Here is a 19,376-nt window from a genome sequence, read left to right on the forward strand (position 1 = left end):
AAGTTTATGTTCAGCCCAATTCTATTCTATTAACATGCAATAACTGATTTTGTGGCCCCGAGGGGCAATAGAAAAAAGCCATTAATATATTTGTCTATGGCGTTTGAGGAAATGAATCTATTTCCCATGGTCATGAACTGAGCATATGACGTATCTGGTCCAACTGCCTTATGCAAGTAGGGTTTGCCACAAGGACACAATCTCAGTGTCTGAGTCCACTCTGAGCCAACATCAGGTAAAATCCTGCCTTTCCTGAAACACATCGCACCATTCTGCCCCTCACCTGAACTTTTAAGGAGGTGAATTCATGATTTCCAAGTTCTCTTTGATCAAGGTCTGCAGTAGTTGTTTGCTTTAATGACTGGTTTTACATTGGAGGATCTTTTCATGTCACAGCACTAATCTTGTCAGAGCTCCTTAAGAAGGTACAATCAAAGGCACTTAGTCCATGATTAGATCGTCATAAAGAGATTGACCTGATTGGGCTTACGAAAAATGATGCACGGTTTGGAACATGAAGCCTATTTAGCTTCAAAGTAAAATGCTGCCAATACCCCTTATCTGAATTTTGCTTTCTCAACTGTGACGACAGGAGAGTAATTGGATTTAACAGAAATAACCCAACATCCTGGTTCCTCGAGCTGCGCTTTCTAGGATTACAAATGTATCCTTTATCTAAACTGGGCTGATTTAAACTGCTTATGCTTATTACATATATGTTTTACATTTAAATGGCCTTCTGTGACACTATAGTCTAATACCTTTTGTCTAATAAATATATTTGTTATTGGTCAGTTTCTATGCTAGTTTCAATGCATAGACGTTTAATGTGATCATTGTTTAGGCTTTTGGCCATCGCCATCTTGTTTTCTTTTCAACCAGAAGTGACAGAAGAAGTTGGAGCAAAGTAAAACCAAATGTTAAACAGATTTGTAGGCACAAAGTAGCCCCGCCCTAAAGCAAACCCTGCTTACCGTGTATTTTACTCTAAACCGGACCATCCTTTACGAAATAAAGGACACGCGATTGCTTTATTGGCCCCATGAAGGCAAAGATTAATGTAGTTCCTTGCTCAGAAGTCAAACTTGTGAAGTAACGGGTGGGTGTAACCTGTATGATAGAGAAAATTGACGCACACAGAATTGACATTTTGTGAAACATTAACACAAAACCAAATTTGTCATAGACACAATATTAACACTTGAGTGAGCTATTACAACATTTTCTGACTAGACTGATTCAATAAACGTGCGACGACTACTTCTGTTATGTTCCGTGGTCTCTCTCTCTCTCTCTCTCTCTCTCTCTCTCTCTCTCTCTCTCTCTCTCTCTCTCTCTCTCTCTCTCTCTCTCTCTCTCTCTCTCTCTCTCACAGGTGCTACCAATCCCTCGTTAATGCCTCAGTAAAGGGCTGAGGAAAGCTCTTTCCATCTGTGTTTTTGGTGCGTGCAGTGTGTTGTAGTGTCTGTGTGAGACATTTCAGAAGTGTTAGTTTATTTGCCCTATTTACAAGTTTGAGTTTTTTGCCATTATATCTCATTGTACCAGTGCCATTTCCAATTTAAGAAAGTTGTCCCTAGTTAATCTTTTGAATCTGCTGGAGTAGTGACTTTACTTTCAAGTTCACCAAATACCTTGGTTAAAGGGGCCCTATTATGCTTTTTGGGCTTTTGCCTTTTCTAGAAGAGTTTTATATACGTCTTTGTGCATGTAAACGGTCTGCAAAGGCTTTAATCCTAAAGTTCACGTCAGAGGGAGTTTCCTTCCCAAAAACTCAACCCCCACGCTTTGACACATTGTACATGATAGGCTAAGGGGCGGGACATCTCTAAGCGGTTGACCAATCAGAAAAGAGCCGACCAGCTAACCAATCAGAGCAGACTGTGGTCTGGTTTCAGACAGAGGGTGAAAAGAGGTTCTGCAGAACAGGCAGTATGAGAAAGATAAATAATTTTTGAACAGTAAAGCATGTAAACATGTCTCAGTAGAGGCACAAAATACAAATGTGAGCCTGAAAGTTAGCATAAAAGGCCCCTTTAAACAACTCAATTTTCTCTTGCATTTTTCCTCTCAGTTTTTATTTTGTTACTACATTTACCCTGTTGAGTTGTGGGGAATGTAAGGGTCCATAAGTAATATTTCTTTGCAGATTCATAATTGTTTTAAACCATTTTAAAGGCCTGTGGATATTTGTCTAATTTACAAAGAGAAAAAAAGTAAGGTTATAAAAGAGTTCCAAGCCAAAAAATAAACACCCAACTTTTGTTTGAGGATATTATTGTCCTTAATGTTAGGAAGAAACTGCACACTGGGAAATCATTTCAACAATTTTTTATTGCTTCATATTACTGAACCAACATTGGATAGACCTTAAAGCACATACCTCTATGATGCAGTACATGCCATTGCGTTTTTTTGCACATATAAAAATATAAATCATTTGCTTCTAGAAATTGAAATTGAAGACCAAAATTCGAAGTGTCCAGCTCAGTTCACGAGGATACTTAAAGGTCACTTTATAGCATCATGTATCTAATTGGAGCATTCCACAAAGCAGCACTAAAGCCGTCGGCACTAAAGTTAACATCATTTACATTCCATATCAATAGAAAATCAGTTTGTTTACTAAACTCCTAATGAAACACAAATGCACTGTCAAAAAACGATCATCTTTTAAGTCAAACCCATTTTGCAAAATCAACACAGTGAAATACTGATTTATCTGTGTGTGTCAGTGGGAGGGAAATCAAACATGTTGATTGTGTGACAATGGATTCTGAAATGGTTGCAAACTGTGGTATAAAGTGCAGCAACACATTCAAACAATTGCATGAAAAAAAGCAAAAAAACTTTACTACCAGATCATCATTGTAACCCTTAAGAAACAAAATCTAGTCAGGAAGAGAGAACTCCGTTTTTACTGGCAGTTTGAAAGAAAGGCTAATGCTTGTTATTTTAATTTAAACTATATTATGTCGTAACAATCTTGACATTTTTTAAATCAATTATTCTTATTTAATTGCAACTATTTGGATTTGTATGTGATTAGAAATCTAACTTCTGACTCAAAATTCTGAAACTGTTGAGAAAACATCACCCAAGTGTCCGTCAAAACTGAAATGTTCCGAACGTCAAAAAATGATTGAACATTCTGGGAACTTTCTTTTTCTATTGTTTGCCCCCTGCTATGACATAATTCCAGCATCCAACCCCCTTGTGAAAAGTGAAATACATTATTTTTTTACAAGAAAATGCTAATTAGTGAGCTTCAGATCCAGGTTATTCTTTTTCCAATTTACAGACGCTATGCTAAGCTAAGCTAACCATCTTTGTAAATTGTGCTGAAAATCTTAAATAGCAGTATACCACTTTATATTTCATAGTAGCTTGTTTAGAAAAGTGATTCCAAAAATATATAATTTGAATTTTTATTTACTCTATGCATTTTTTGCTTCTACATCGTTCTTCAGTTGGCCTTAGCTCTCAGGGTCGTTTAAGCCACTAAGGATTTCCCATTTTATTTTTGGTTTTCCTTTTTATACATCATTTTAGACTGGTAGATATCCGAGCAGTGGACTTTAGAGGCCTTGTGAAATAAGTACCTTTTTATGAAATACAACTTTTGCCTTCAGGGGAAATGGGTAAGATTGGGATGGACCAGCTAAACCCCTTCCCTTGTTTGTGTGTAAAATCCTTCATAAGTTCTAGTATAATCATTTAAAACCCAAGTATTTTACTAAATGAGGTTGCACCAGTGAAACACAGGGAATGTCTTAGCTAGTGAAGACCAGTAATGATAAAATATTTTCTAGCGAAAAATTTGCTTCATCCAATCGAAAGCATTCGACTGTGTAAACAAGAAGTCGCCTAAACAGTTTTATGGGAAAATCTAACGTTTATATATGTTGGTAGGAGTTGTTTTAATTATATCTGCATACATGGACACTCTTTTTGAGTTAGTACTATTAATGCAGTGTCTGTAGTTCACCTTCCCTTGGTAAGGAAAGTCAGTGTTCAAACAGTTGTTGAAACAGCTAATTAGCAGCAATATTTTTCATCCATCAGAATAAATATTTCCGTAAAATCAGTGTCAGTCACAGGATGTAACACCGGCAGAAATGCTGTGAGGATGTTTTTCCAGTTAAAATGTTAGTAAAAAAACAAACGTAATGAATTTTCCTCTCCTGTGGGAACGTAGCACACATTCCAGACAGTTTTTACAATGTACGCGAGAACATTGTAAGAAAAAAAAACATGTCCTCGGCTGTTTCCAGAGTGTCAAAAAATATAATTTTCTTTCTTCACTTCTTCTGGAAATTATTTAACAGCTCACTCCAGAAATGTAACACTAAAATTAATTTAAAAAACATCTAAAAACAAACACGAATACAATCACAATGCTACATCTTCATGTCCCTCATTATCACTGACGACCTCAATTTGATGAAGAGTATCATTTGATACGAATCGACAATCGGAACGGGAACACAGAGGCATTCCCGTGCAAATATCGCCTCTGCAGCTCTGAAATGTCAAAAACGTCCCATTAAGAGACACTTCAGTGTGAGCTAGACGACATTTCACGGCACGCATTCAAAGGGGAAGAACAATCTGAAGTAAAAGCTGTGCTCAACTGACCTGACTTCAACTCAAACCTATTTTTAAAAAATGATATAATTACAGCTTAAAATGTCAGCTCAGACACAAACGGACACATTAAACAGGGCTGACAGTCAACAGCGTTTTTGATGAGCTCCAATCATGCTGGCAGAAAAACCTGGAAATTGAAATGTTCCATGAAGACTTGTTTGTCTTCATTCCTCAATGTCTCACAGCAGGAGTTGAATAAGAAGACTAGGCTGCAGGTGAAAGTTTAGAGATTGTTTGAAGTTGGCATTTGACAGAAAAGCACAGAGCAAACGGAGAAAAAAAGTTTCACCACAGGAGCTGAGGAAAAGTCAGATCCCAGCGCTGTGCATAGTGAGTCGGCTCTATCGTTTAAGGGGAGGGGCCGTAAGAGGAGATAGACGTCCTCCTGCCGTTCTTACGCTCATAATTCACCAGACGCTGACCCACCAGGTATCTGGAGAAAAAAGAAAAAGTTGTTAGCAAATCACTTTTTAAAATTACTAGTCAAATACATGCACATATTCACTGGTTGTAAAGCTGAAATGTTCTTTTACTCTTTTAGAGGGCTCTTTTATTCTCAGATTTGACTTTTAAGATCCTTTCATTTCTATTTTGCTCCTCGGCGTTAAGTTAGGTGTCGCCCACATATAGCTTAAAGTCCAACAAAACAGTGTTGCTCTGATGATCTGTTTGTTGTGTAAGCATTATGCAGGGCAACATTAGACCCATCCTATGCTCGGTCTGGGGATGGGTCTAATTGCTGGCCCAATAAATACATTATTGAAAATACATCCTACATGCTGAGACTTTTTTTAAGAGACAGTAACTGATTTTCAGTTGGCAACACTTACAATTTCAGGTCATTTTTACCATTTTAACTTTATGGTCAAGAGAAGAGAAAATACTGACTTTCCCATCATCAAGATATCTACAAATATTTAGCCATATCACACAGCGTTCTTTGCGTAAAATGTTGTTGTATACTGACTTGTCGTTCTTGATGTGTTCGTAGAGGCGTTTGAACTGTCGTATCTGGAAGAACAGGATGGCCAACAGGATGACCACCATCATTAGCAAGGGATAGATCCTCCGCTCCACCAGGATCTGCATCTCTGGTGTCACACCTAGAGAGGAAGGGAGGGAGAGAAGGACAAGATGCATCTAGGAACTGAAGTAACACATGAAACAAAAGACAAACTATTAAAGCACTTAATGCACAATGGCTCAACCCAGACCATGTACACATGCATATACTGACCCAGCAGCGGTGTGATGCCTTTAGAGATAGTGTAAGGAACACTGAGAGACAGCAGCAGGACGCAGATAACGGGTGCCGCCAGACCCCGCACGATGAAGTGGAGGTCGATGTTGCGGATACCGTTAGCGTACACCTGTAGGAAAGAGAGAGGTAAATGTGTATTGGTTCCTTTACTTAAGCAGTTAAACTACTTCTGTGCATGAAAGTGACGGCTACATTTAAATCTTAAATGTGCTTCTACCGATGGTTTTAAACATCTTCGATACAAAGTAGACACATTTGTCCAAAATGTATAATTTAAAGAAATCATTTTGCGTTTTATAAGGTTATTATATGTTTGTTATTTATTTAAAGGTCAGTGAACCAGTTTGTATCATGATTGAATAAAGCTGGAAGGACTTGAGACTGACCTGCTCGATGACAGTTTTGAGCCACCACTGGGGGCCCATCAGTGTGATGGCAGCGATGATTTTAGCATGAAGCACGCCCAGGGCCCAGTCCTGTCACAAACAGACAAACAATTAAGCAAGTACAGCATCAGGGCAGTATCACTGCGCTAAGGCCGTCTGAAATGACCCAAAATTCACAAATGTAAATACCAATAAATAGCCTTCAGAAAAAAAGGTGTCAAACTGGAATATATTATACTTCAGGAAAATGTGATCTTATAATGAGATCTGGCCTGACAATCATTCACATGTTGAAAATCTATCCTGCATACATGGTGGTTTTCATCCCTCATAATTAAACGCACACAGGCACCACAGTCGTACCTGCCAGGGGTAGAAGAGAGGTGTCTGGTCCAGCTGCACTCTGAGAGGAGCGACGATGACCAGCTCGAACAGCAGACCTAGCAGCAGAGGAATCACCCCGGCCAACAGCACGGCCACCACCAGGGTCTTCAGGATCTATTTTCACCAAGACATCACATTCAAATACCAACAATGTGCCACATTTGGCCCTGTGTCCACATAGCGTTGTTTTCTGCGGAAAGGAAAAGGATTCCTTGAAGACAATAACAGTGCGTGCCCGGCCTATCTGCTCACAAAAATCAGCAGTTTGGTCTTTGTTACAAAAGTGTAAAAGACCCGGCCAAAATCTTGTAACTTGATGTCACCAGCACTCGGAAAAATGGTGTGTAAAGCTTTTTTTGAGGCGGCTGCATGTGAGGGAATTCGCTCTCTCCCCATTAAACATGTTTGTAAAGAGACGGAGAAAAGGAAGCTTAGTGGACACAGGCCGTAATACAAGGAGAGCTTATTTTTGCCATTTTTACCATGAGGCTCCACTCGTGGACTTTGATCAGGATGATGGTGCGTCCCTGTGGCATCCAGGACAGCACCACGGTGGCGGCTCGGATGGACAGCCAGCAGATGTACAGTCCGCTGGCCGCCGTGTACAGCTCATGGACCATGGCGCTGCCCATCCAGAACGACATCAGCCAGCGGCCAGCAAACACTGGGAGGGAGGAGGGGGAAGACGTGTTAGTAATCAAGTACTGTGATTTACGACTTGGATTTAAAATAGAAAAAGGTGGAAGGCTGAGAAAGCAAACTTACCCGGCAGTGTGAGGCAGATCAGACTAGCCATCAGCAGCGTCACACACATGAAGACGACCAGCAGGATGATCTTAACAACCCAAAGGAACAAAAAAAAGTCAGCTGTGCAGATGAACAGCAGCACAGGCTTTTACAGTGCGGAAGAAAGCATGTTCCTCCAGCTTAAGGCAAGATTTTTAATTGGAATTAGGGCTAGTTATCCTCCTGTCTGGATCCTGTGATTATTAATGCGAGAGGCATCTGGTTTATTATGTATTAAAAAAAGAGAGATTATTTAGAGAATTTATAATACTAAGATTTTGTTTTTATTTGAATACAAATTAATTCCATATTTTAGATTCGGGAATTGAATTTCTTTTTAAGACCTTTTAAGGATCTGCTGGTATTTGATACGAATGAGTGCTGTGGGTCACCTTGAGGGGGAAGTCGACGGGCCGCTGGTACGCCTGAAAGCCGATAGGACCGCCCTGCTGCAGAATGGCCTGATGGGCAGCGTGAAGCCCCTCCCCCAGGCCAGGGAACCTGTTGTTATGGCGATCGGGAGGGTTGTTGTTTGGATTATCATCCTCATCGTCTTCATGGTCCCCAAGCAGGTAGGAGTGAAGGTCACTGTGGGGAGGGAAATGATTTTAGTCTTATTACTATTGGATGTTTTGATTTGCCCTGGTATATGAACACTGATTCTTTTTTCTGTAGCCAGTATGTTGTTAATAATTATGGTACACACATTTTTAAATCAGAACTAAAACTTCCAACCAATTTTTGTTTACTTCTTTTTTTGTTTATTTACTTTCTTCAATTTATAAATCAGAGAAGGGACCCATTGCATGCCCTTGTTCTGATTTAGATCCTTCGCTAAGTGTGTGTGACCTACAGCATGTATCCAGCGGTGAAGGTCCAGGCGTGGACGAGGCGTTTGAGCCACTGGCGAGTGTGGCCCTGCTCCAGCAGCGCCGGAAGCACCACCTGAAGCAGAAGCAGCTCCAACGACAGCTCGCTGACGGGGGCATCGCTGTGGAGACGACACATAAAACCAAACTCAAGTCAGTTCATCGTACACTGTCAATGTAACCAGAAACAGCAGCAGCTTATTTCCTCCAGCAGCTTCCTGTTCTTGTTAAGCCTGAAGAGACAGGAAGTAGAAACCTTTATCTTTGCAATGCTACGTGTGGAATGATAATGTAGTGTTGTACCTGTACAGCATGACATTGTAGGGCAGGAAGTTTGGGAAGAGCAGTTTAATGATTCTGATAGGAAGCCAAAGCATTAGCAGAACTATGGAGCCAAACACGACCTAGAAAATACACAGAGGAAGAAAAAAAACACATCAATGTTTGTTCACTTGGACCAGCCACGACGAACGAATCACTTCTCAGAGGCTGTTTATTGGATATCATTTAAGATATCATGCTTATTGAGGATACATCCCATCCCATCACTGAGGATACATCACATCCATGGGTTTTAATTTCTATAGTTTCTGTCTTTTGTTAACCTCAATTAACTTCATTTAACACTTTTCATTGATACTGCTGGAATGTGCTTGACTTTAGTCATTTTTAGCACTTTAAGTATTTTTCATGGCAATTCATTCAAGCCAATTCAATAAGCGTTATCGGCATGACATTTGTTTTTGATTTCAATGGGACTAAAATGCAACAATGCAGACAAAATTAAAGAAATAAAGGTGTTGAGTACTACAACTGATTATAACCAAGATACAGTATGTAAGAATACAAGATATCAAATATTGTACAAATAACATTTAACCTTTTTAAATGTAAAACATTGAGTTTTTTGAAATGTTTAAATTGACTCTATTACAGCATATTGAGCGTCAGAGTAGACATGCACGGTTAGCTTGCGTAGGTCTGAGATGGAGAGCAGGAGGATACCGGACTGACCACAGAGAGGATGAACCTGCGCAGGTGTCTGTAGATGGGCAGGTGGATCATCTCCTGGACCGGGTTAAAGTCTGGATCGTTCAGGTTCCTCAGGAACCACAGCACACCGGGCCGGAGCACCTGAAGCCACAGAGACATGTCAAAACATTTCAAAAGCGGATTTAGAGTTTACACAAGTTGCAAAACATGGCCAAGTCCTTCACTGACCTCTCTGAGCAGCAGGATGAAGGAGGCGAAGTAGAAGACGTAGACCATGCCCACCAGCCAGTGGAGGAACATGGTGGTACCGGGGGCGGAGTCGAAACTCTGCTTCCTGTCTTTCAGAGTCGCATCAAACATTTCCTGCAATGAACATGGGTTTAATTATGCTTTAAATACCAAAAGAAACATCTGGAATTTGTCATTTACCAGCACATATCACTGGGTTTGCTCTGCATGATTGGCTTACCAGCGAGCAAATGTCGAGCCACCAGCCACAAATCAGCGGGAACAAGCCTATCTCCATGACAACCAGCAGGGACACCTGCAAAATGTAACAAGAAAATGAAGCGATCATGATTTGGCCCTGTAATCATAATTTACCTAATTACGGTTTTTGCCTGAAAGCTTTCGAAGTTTGATGACAAAAAAAAAAGATGTTTGGAAACACTTTAATCTCGCATCTTTAATTTACCTTGACGACGATGTAGAACACACCCACGAGACGTCTGCACCGCTGGAACCTTACCAATGAAGCAAACGCCTGAAGAGGGCAAGTTAAGGACTAACAGCGCAATGTTAAGTTAATAACGTTTAGTTTATACATCAGGCATTAAAGTACTTCACACAAACTCAACGAGACAAAACAGACCACCGACATTAGCTTTTGGCTTCCTGTATGGCAAAACTCACATTAGGAAAGTATTAGGAAAGAAATATGCACTCAAAATAAACAGTTTACCGATTATACAGCACCTAAAGTGTCTGAGGCCTCCTTTGGGTCGTCTGATGGAAAAAGCTATGTTGTGTTTGAAGAGGATACATGGAAGAGTATGAGATTTCCAGCCAGGAGGATGTACCCCAGTATGGTGGTGACGAGGCCATCAAAGTGTGAAGCTTTGATCTGGAACCAAATATCATAATTACATGAAATGCATCACTGCATGGAAATCCTAGTTTCCATTAGGTCATTTGAATTGTATAAATATCCCCCAGATGCACTTACATAATCTTCAAAGCCCAGTCCAACCACGGAGAAATGGCCGATGTGATACGGGCAAAAAGCTAGAGGGAAATACGAAGGCTTTGTTAGGATCTGTGGTTTAGTGGAGAGAATAAAATTGTACATAGCATTACCTTTATAAATACATTTATGTCCAGTACTACATTAATATGATGAATCAGAGTCAGTATAGGTGTAACAAAGTCTCACCAAAGACGAGGATGACAAGGGTGTTGAGAGACACCACCCAGAACACATGTTCCTACAGAAGACACACACACACACACACACATCTCAGTCAATGTTAAACAATTCTATAAAGCATTGGAACCTGTGTATATCAAAATGAATTCAATTGAGGTTGATGAAAGGAAATTCCACTATATATCAGCCTACCCTTTATGTGGCTAGTGTTACTCTACTACAGTGGTCCCCAACCCCCGGTGTGCGGCCCAGTACCTGTACGTGGGTCATTTGGTACCGGGCCGCACAGAAAGATTGATTATCAATCTGAAAGATGTTTTAATTGAAAAACGACTGGATACAACCGTTTGTGCGTCTGTGTCTATCATACCATAGGTCAAGACGCTCGTCTCAGTCACGAGATACTTAACTTCACCGGTACTCATTTCAAGAAGATATTTTGATCGTGGTAATTTAGCAGCGGAGCTCATAAAATGGAGGCCGAAGCCTGATGTTGAAGGAAGACAGACAATATATATTCCAGCTGTGATTGGGTGTTTGTCGTCACTTCACAAGCGGTACGTTGCTGCTCAAAAGTTAAACTACTTAAACAAAGGACACAGCCGTAAGTGGCGTCTACATTGACAACAGTTGATTTGAGCACGCAAAAACAGCGCATGTGAAGGGTGCCTTATGGTTGCTGCGAATGTTGGTTTTCCTCAGGAAAAAAAAAAAAATCCTCTCATATTTTGAAGGCCGGTCCGTGAAAATATTGTCTTGCATTCAACCGGTCCATGGCGCAAAAAAGGTCGGGGACCGCTGCTTTACGAGTTGTACATGAATCATTTAAAGTTCTCAACCAAAGTACACATACAAAGTAGTAGTTTCGTGGAAAAGGCATCCCAACTTACAGAATGACTGTTGTTGAAGTATTCATTATAAACACTTTTTAGTATTTCATTCTATATTAATGTTTGTTGCTTTTATTTTAATATGTTTATGATGTGCAACACCATTAATCACTTTGATAGCCAATAGCTGCTTTTGAAACACGGACAAGGAGCTAAATCAAATCAGGACCGTACCCAAAAAACATTTTGGGCTAATTTTATGACTACAATACGTGTGACGAATCAACAATAAAAACCAGCATGTGTTTAAACATTTTCCCGAACCCGAAGGTGGAAATTACTATGGTAATGCTAATTTACCTAGACGTGCCAAGTTACGTGGCTGCTCCAGCGTACATTTATGGGAAATATGCAAGGCCAAAATGTACCAGAATCTGCCTTTAAGGGGCATTTTAAAAACAGTGTGTGGAAGTAGAAAGACAGGGTGAGCACTTACCAAAAAAACTAAAGAGCCATCCAGTCCCAGCATCTGGGACGCAAACAGAAAGGAGTGTCATAATGATGCTTTGTAATACATATACAGTTCATAAACCTGGTACTAGTTTAACTAATGGCTGCTATTTCTAAAAAACGTACAACTTCTACTATTGGGACAAAGATGACAGCTACAAACAGCATTCCTGGAAGTGGCAAAAATCTGAAAAAGTGCTGCTCAAAAAACAGATTTCCTGTCACAGAACATTTTCTTTTATTGCCACCCTAAAATCATTTTGAATAATACATTCCTGGGTCCGGGATAAATTACTCAGTGTGTACATTCTTAGGATTAAAATACCAAAAACATGTCTTTAAGGCTGTGGTCTCCTACATTTTTAATATCATACCAGGCATTATACTTTTTTATTTAGCTACAATAAACCACTTTTTCGAGGGTGTATGCAGACAGACGGACAAAAATTAGACCCCCACCCTTTCCCAGGTCAGCTCCTCTGCTGCGCGGTCCCACTCCAGGGCGTTCCAGTTCAAATCTTCTGCAGAACACAATCAGAATCAACTGAAACGGTAAACAACACTTCTGTTGTGCAGTTCATAATGGAACTTCATTACCGTGTAGGTTTCTTTGCCCTGGTTTAGGTCTGTTTATTAATTTATAGTGTGATAAAAACACCAGTTCAGACATAGCTATACATGTATTCAAGCTTAAAACCATTCTTTAGAGGCATGTATCTCCTTTTTTTCAGGCCATATGGCTACATAACATTTCTTAAGTTTTACTTCCTGTGGGCCCAGTCTATGGTTTTACATCCACACTGACCTTGTCCTCCATTGTTAGCATCAGCAGCGTCCTCTTCCCTGCCTTCCTCATCGTCCTCATCCTCGTCTTCTTCCCCATCATCGTCCTCATCCTCGTCGTCAAGTTCCGCCTCATCTCTGCCAGCTTCTTGGGGGTCGGCAGGAGGCAGCCCGTCTGGGGCAGGGTCTGCAGGGGGCGGGGCTTCTGCGGCAGCCTGTGCGTTGACACCAGCGTTAGCACCCGGAACCTGAAGAGTCATGAGATAACAAACAACATTTTTGCTGAGAGGCTGGGGTTGGCTTTGTCTGACGCGATCAAATAAGGTTAGTTACTAACTCCAACCGACTTAAATTTACAATTTACAATTAAATACAGATGAAGCTTTCTTTGCCTTTGCGTACATCAGTGGTAAAATACATTGGGAGGCAAATGGGCTGCTGAATATTAATCTTAAACACAATTTATGTTTATCACAAAAAAATGCTTAGAATCATTCCCGACTGGGAATGTACTTTTTTTAACAAAATTACCATTAATTAACAATTTCTGTACATTTGAAAAAGTTTTATTGCTGAATTGTTTATTTACGTCTTTTTCATGATTATGCATTTATATCTATATTTGCAGTGTATTGTGTCGATTTTGTTATTCTGAGCGCTGTATTTTAACTACACTACACATATGAAACCCATCAAAGGACAAGATGTGGCTTTGTTTCTTGTTTAGTTTATGTGTTTCTCTTTAGTTCAGAGAGGGAAGCAAGTTGGTTTAGCTTGTCTTTAAGGTGCAGTGTCTCAAATATATGTTGCGGTTGAGAAACTGAGCCAGTAACTTTATGTTGTCTTGTGGCTGTAACACTATAATCTCTGTGTAGCACATACATTTCAAGCTCTGAACTGGAGCAATGTTAAATTGCATATTCCCTATCAAATCCAAAATAAATTCTCACTTTGGAGAGCAGTCCTGAAGCTTCAAGATTCACTGAATTCAGGTGAAGAACCTTATCATAAGTCCTATTTTTGTGTTAACATTTTATAACAAAACAGTATTTTGTCCCTAAAACCAATGATTAGTAATGATACATAATAGTGAATCAACACTGAAAATAGTTGTGATAACAATTTTGGCAATTATTATGCAACTGGTCTCACCTCATTGGCTGCTGCAAGGCCGTTCTGCTGGTTAGGAACCAGAGGCGGAGGATTCTGCTCTAACCACTGAGGAGCGCCACCGTGGACTATTTGCTCTCTAAGCCACACCAGGCTGATGAAGGCGCACAGTGTGCAAGTGACCACAAAACAGCCCTGGAGGCAGTCTGCTAGCAGGTTTTGCCTGTGAGAAAGAGCGGAAAAATTATGATTTCACCAGGGATATCAAAACAGATTACTTACAGCTGCACAAAAGAAAAGATGGGGGATTGAGTATAGGGAAAATAAGGAAACGCCAATCAGATCTTAATCTTGTTGATGAGACTCCAGTATACAAAATATATGGTTACTTACCACAAACAGGACATAGTTTGAGGGAAAGCGGAAAGAAAAGGCAAACTTACGTTGAAAGCATATCTAATGGCAGCGTAAGGAGAGAGCTCACAGAGCCGGTAAATAAACACTTGTAGATGCGACCTGTTAGAAAGGCAAATATATAAAAAACAACAATCAGAAAAGTATTTGACAGTATCAGTGACATCTACTGTAAAACTACGCACCAAATTCTTGAATGTTATTGGAGTTGTCAGTTTGTTTAAATACTGAATAATACATGTTTCTACAACACAAACAAAAAAAAAGCAGTCTATTGTTTTTTAAATGGACTGGTGCGACTTACATGCTGTGAGAGGCACCACCCCTAGCCAGGCAAAGGCAACCAGTGTATAATGGAACCAGTATCTGATGGCTGTTCCAATACTGGTGACCAGTCCTGCAAAGATGTCCTGGACAGGCAAGCGGGATGGCATGTCTGGAGAGTAGACTAGAGAAAGAGAGAACAGGAGGGGTTAAAGTAAAAGAGAGATGGTGGAAGTGAGGGGAAAAAATAGTCACAAGTCACAAGAAGTTTGTAGTGTAATGATCCAATTTAACAACAAACCACTTACTTGGTGTAAATGCAAACCTGTGTTTGCATAATTCACAGTATTCTTTTCTGCTGTGTTTCAACCACTGCAGTAAGCTGTGAAAAAAAGGACAAATATTGAGTTAACTCGTTGAATCCTATAGAATGAGATCAATGCAGTAAAGTCCAACAACCTTTTCATGTTCTTATGAATTTGGATGTTAATATTGTTTTCAGGTATGTAACTACTTCTAAATTGTATTCAGGTACATTCCAGAAAGGTTACGTGTTTGTTCCCTACTATTCTCTAAATTTGACAGTTCTTATCTTCATGTTGGAATACACCTCAACAACATTTGAACAGATTGAAAGTTTGACAATGCAAACAGACAGCAACCTACCTTTAACCTTAAAAGTAATTCAAGCAGAGAAAAAGGAAGAGAAAATAAACAAACCATACACTTTAAATGTAACTTAGGTCACTAAACGTACCATTCTTGATGGATAAACTTGATGCTGCCAGTGCAGACACAGGGATGGTAGAGAGGCTTGTCCTGGCTACCCTCCGACCGACATACCCGACAGATGTCCGCTGTAGGCACACAAACATCATGACATGAGATCCCACTGCAGACATATTATTTATTTGTAATAACTTGGCATGTTGCAGTTTCATCTACTTCATCAGATCAAGACGTAAAGGTTTTTAAAGTCATATGCACATAGCTACAGCGTAGTTGTTGGCAATGATCTTAAATCGCAGGTGAACAGTGCCATATACTTCAACAAAAAGAAATAAGCAAAAAAGTGCCAGTGATACCATAGTGCAAGTAACATGCAGTAGTAATTTGCCTTAAGCTAAATTCATGACACACCCTTGCTGCCAAAAGTGGAAAATAATAGTAAAGCCATGCAATTTTTCTGCAGAACATTTCGTCTCTCAGTGGCTTTTGGAGTTGCATCTAAAACATTTGTGATAGCATTTGTAGGTCAATGACAGTAGGGCAAACGGCAATCCTTGGATTACCTGTGTCACTGGATGACCAAAATAAAATGACTATAATTAGCCCAGGGTAAAGAGCACAAGACATGTGGGGATACCCGGAGTATGTTTTGACTGTCTTATTACGCTACACTCATAGTAACTAGTGCTTATCACAATGTGTGAGCGCAGAAGCGAATTGCTGTCCAACGCAAAACTACTGCTCAGAGAAAATATGTTGTTTAAACATACCAGTAATGACAATAGCAAGATTATAACTGACTGTTTACAATGTCAATTATATTGTATGTTCACGAGTGTAAACTTGTTAAACGAGCATTGGTCAATGTGGCTGGTCATCCCAGTGTGTGAATGTTACGTAAACTAGGTTAGATATGATACTGTACATAATAACGGTTATTCTAAACTATACTAACGTGTTACTGACGTTAAATAATAAGCTATGTATTACTTTAATGCAACACTGCTGTCTTCTACGATGTCACACATTACATTTGTGGTGAAAACAACGTCAGTATAAGTGAACACAAACAGAAACCTAACGTTGCTGCCTTTTTTTACAACAGCTGATAGCTAACGGGTGTAAGTTGAAGCTAGTTAGCTCGCTAGCTAATGCTAATTGGCTAGCGGTTTCTAGAATCGTAGTGAACCTCGGTCAAAGTGAAGGGAACTGTAGAACCCAGCATTTCCACTGGCAGCAGGGAAATGGCTGCTTGCATTTTATACATACAATGTCAGTAACGTTGTTTTACTAGTTAGGCGAACAAGTTAATCAAGTTTTAACATTAGCTACCTTCCTCAGCGGTGTCCATCTTGACTGGCTAATAAGGCAGCCCTGCTCCTCAACAGTCAGCCCAGTCAGTCAGTAAAAAGAAAACGACAACCGCCTTCTATCTTCATGTAAACATTTTATGTTACTGTTCAGTTCAAGCTCCGAAGGTCTTTGACGTGACCATACGTTTCGTAATTAAATAAAGCCCTTTCTCTTCATAGTACTTCGGCTAGCGGTCAGGACATGTCCAACTCCACATCGTGTTGTGCGCTATTTGGACCACTAGGTGGCAGTCAAACGCAGTCAACCAGCTTGGTTATTAACATAGACTACTGTATATATAATAACATTACTTTATTTAATTAATACATCTGAAAATATGACACTTTACACACAAAATAATATACCATATACACAAAGTTATGTCAGACAGGTTTACTTTTATTTGCAATCCACTTTTCAATATTTTTTCTTTCTGGAAAGGATAAACAATTCCACTTTCTATAAATAATCAAAGTAATGCAATTACAAATGATAAATATAACTTGTACTTTCTCAATGATCATAGTTTATGTTATCTTTAATCCCTGGCCTGGTTTAAAATATCACATGGGTATCAAAAATTAAAAGCCTGGTTGATCATTCACCCCAAAAGTGAACATTGGAGTATAATAATCCTGTTATAACTGTATACAACTGACTTTGAGTAAGTGTTACCATCCAACAAGTAGAGTCTCAACCAGTTTATATTTCCTACTTTGCCCAATATCATACTCGGACATGTGTGTAAAGACATAACACTTTATAGCACTTTATTTTTAATCAGTCTTTCCCAGAAATTTCAAGCCAACCCCCAGAGTAGAAAAGAGATTGTCCCAGGGTAGAAGAGCATGATGACAATTTAACAACAAAATCTGAGTTACATTAATGTGTGTGAATCTGGTTTATCTTCAGGTTCTGGTGTTCTTTTCCTTGTCATGCCATTTTGCATGTCTGTTTTAAATGTCTTGGCATCATACACCCACACAGTGTCTATGCCCTCTCCAGCGGTGCATTCAGGGACCCAAGTAGGAAAGGGAAAGCGGCATGCCACCACCTTGGCTGTACTCGGTAACTCGCTTGCAAGCTTCACCTCCAGCTGGTCCATCTGCAGATACAGACAGCAACAATTAGAATATCACGTATAAGAATATCAACACTCATACTTGGATTTGGTAAAATGTATCTTCAACTCAAATGCATAGCTTATAGGCGATGGAGTTATAACTTGAAGTCTTGATAACATTAAAGTAGTGGGGAAACAAGGGGAACTTACCATTTGAGGGACTCCAAATATGACAACATTGGAATACTGAGCAAAACTGACCTAGAAAAAGAATCAGAAAGAATAATACAGTTATTTGTTATCATTTTGTTACACACCTCCTGTCTTTAACAAAAAGACACTATGCCAAAATAGATGAATTGAGGTGAGTCACTGCATACTATATTTAAATCATGTCTTACTGACCTTCCATAAGTCAGAGATGTGGAAGGAGGTTGAGTGCTGGACTCCCTCTCTCAAGGCCTTGTAGCGAGAATACCATACAAGCCAGGGGTTCAGCTCAAAGCCTGATGCCTTAAAGCCATGCTTAGCTGCTGCTATCACCTGCAAGAGGAAGTGAAATTCAATATATCAGCAACAATGTACAGCAACTGTAGAAGAAGTTTGATGTTAAGCAAGTCTGTATTTGGGTTTTGACCTGACAAGACATTTAACAACACCAACTTGGACTTCCAGAAACTGGGATGGAACTATGTTTGTAATTTATACATTTGTAGTCGTTTTCTGGCTTCTCTTAGCGGCTGTTGTTTACACTTTGAGGTCTTTTTGCATATTGTCCTGGTTGGTACTGTGAGTGAGTTATTGCTGGTGGGAACGGGGGGATATCTTCAGCACAGTCATCCATGCTGAATAAATCTCCCTTTGTCACTGGTATACCACAGGTTAAATCAACACAGCACTTACTATCCTTCCATCTCCGCTCCCTATGTCCACCAGGCGCCCTGTTCTGGCTCGCAGAACCCCGAGGACATTCTCCACCTGAGCCGTGGTCGCAGGGACGAACGGGAGGCAGACTTTCCTCAGGGCAGGGGCGACAAACGGAGCCGCAACTGCATACAGGGCGACCAGCGACCCTCCTAACAACCCAGTCACGGCGAGACCAAGGTTACTCCTGCTCCTTTTCTCCGTTAGCTTTCCTGCTGTTACTGAGTCCATAAAGAGCTCCTCTTGTGACATCTTGCTAGCTTAACGGAAACGCAGCACGTTTTAAATTCCTAACTTTAGCCGCACTTTGACTGTATGAATGACAGCTCAGACTCTGCTTTATGTTAGCTGACCATGCCAGCTACCTAATATAAATGTTATACATTACATATTTAATTCTCAAGACGCACCTGACCATTGTGTTATGTCAAAAGCGAAAAACTAATGATTATTGACCGAAGAATAAGCCAAAGATAAAGTCCTACAGTTCTTAAAAGATGACCTGTGCATCGCTCTAATGGCTCCGAAAGGAAAACAGAGATGAGCGGGCGAAGGTTCCTTTCTGCTTTCGTTCCCTGCTAAGTGCATCAATAAAAAAAATTAAAAAATGTAAATAAAGGCACACATAACACAGACATACA

At 40.0% G+C, this 19,376-nt stretch overlaps 2 protein-coding genes across 3 annotated transcripts; both read right to left on the reverse strand.

Annotated features, from left to right (window-relative positions):
- Positions 1-2,316: 2,316 nt before the first annotated feature.
- On the reverse strand, positions 2,317-16,983 carry LOC134865916 (E3 ubiquitin-protein ligase MARCHF6-like). Of its 2 annotated transcripts, none has more exons than XM_063885753.1 (26): positions 16,728-16,983; positions 15,424-15,523; positions 14,975-15,048; positions 14,707-14,850; positions 14,432-14,504; positions 14,031-14,211; positions 12,901-13,126; positions 12,555-12,616; positions 12,082-12,114; positions 10,762-10,813; positions 10,555-10,613; positions 10,372-10,452; positions 10,024-10,092; positions 9,799-9,873; positions 9,558-9,692; positions 9,351-9,470; positions 8,640-8,740; positions 8,321-8,458; positions 7,860-8,055; positions 7,447-7,516; positions 7,164-7,345; positions 6,661-6,795; positions 6,298-6,387; positions 5,888-6,020; positions 5,618-5,753; positions 2,317-5,083 (listed from the first exon to the last, which is right to left on the reverse strand). In XM_063885753.1, the coding sequence occupies exons 1-26, from the start codon at positions 16,744-16,746 to the stop codon at positions 4,999-5,001; spliced, it is 2,769 nt and encodes a 922-aa protein (XP_063741823.1). In that variant the 5' UTR covers positions 16,747-16,983; the 3' UTR covers positions 2,317-4,998. The 2 variants fall into 2 exon arrangements, with proteins under 2 accessions (XP_063741823.1, XP_063741822.1); XM_063885752.1 differs by having other exon boundaries at positions 10,024-10,113.
- A 510-nt stretch (positions 16,984-17,493) lies between these two features.
- Positions 17,494-19,269, reverse strand: atpsckmt (fATP synthase c subunit lysine N-methyltransferase). The gene is made up of 4 exons (XM_063885755.1): positions 18,715-19,269; positions 18,217-18,354; positions 18,022-18,072; positions 17,494-17,853 (listed from the first exon to the last, which is right to left on the reverse strand). The coding sequence occupies exons 1-4, from the start codon at positions 18,985-18,987 to the stop codon at positions 17,626-17,628; spliced, it is 690 nt and encodes a 229-aa protein (XP_063741825.1). The 5' UTR covers positions 18,988-19,269; the 3' UTR covers positions 17,494-17,625.
- Between the last annotated feature and the right edge of the window lie 107 nt (positions 19,270-19,376).

This window comes from Eleginops maclovinus, chromosome 6, assembly GCF_036324505.1.
Source record: "Eleginops maclovinus isolate JMC-PN-2008 ecotype Puerto Natales chromosome 6, JC_Emac_rtc_rv5, whole genome shotgun sequence".
Classification (NCBI taxonomy): Eukaryota; Metazoa; Chordata; class Actinopteri; order Perciformes; family Eleginopidae; genus Eleginops; species Eleginops maclovinus.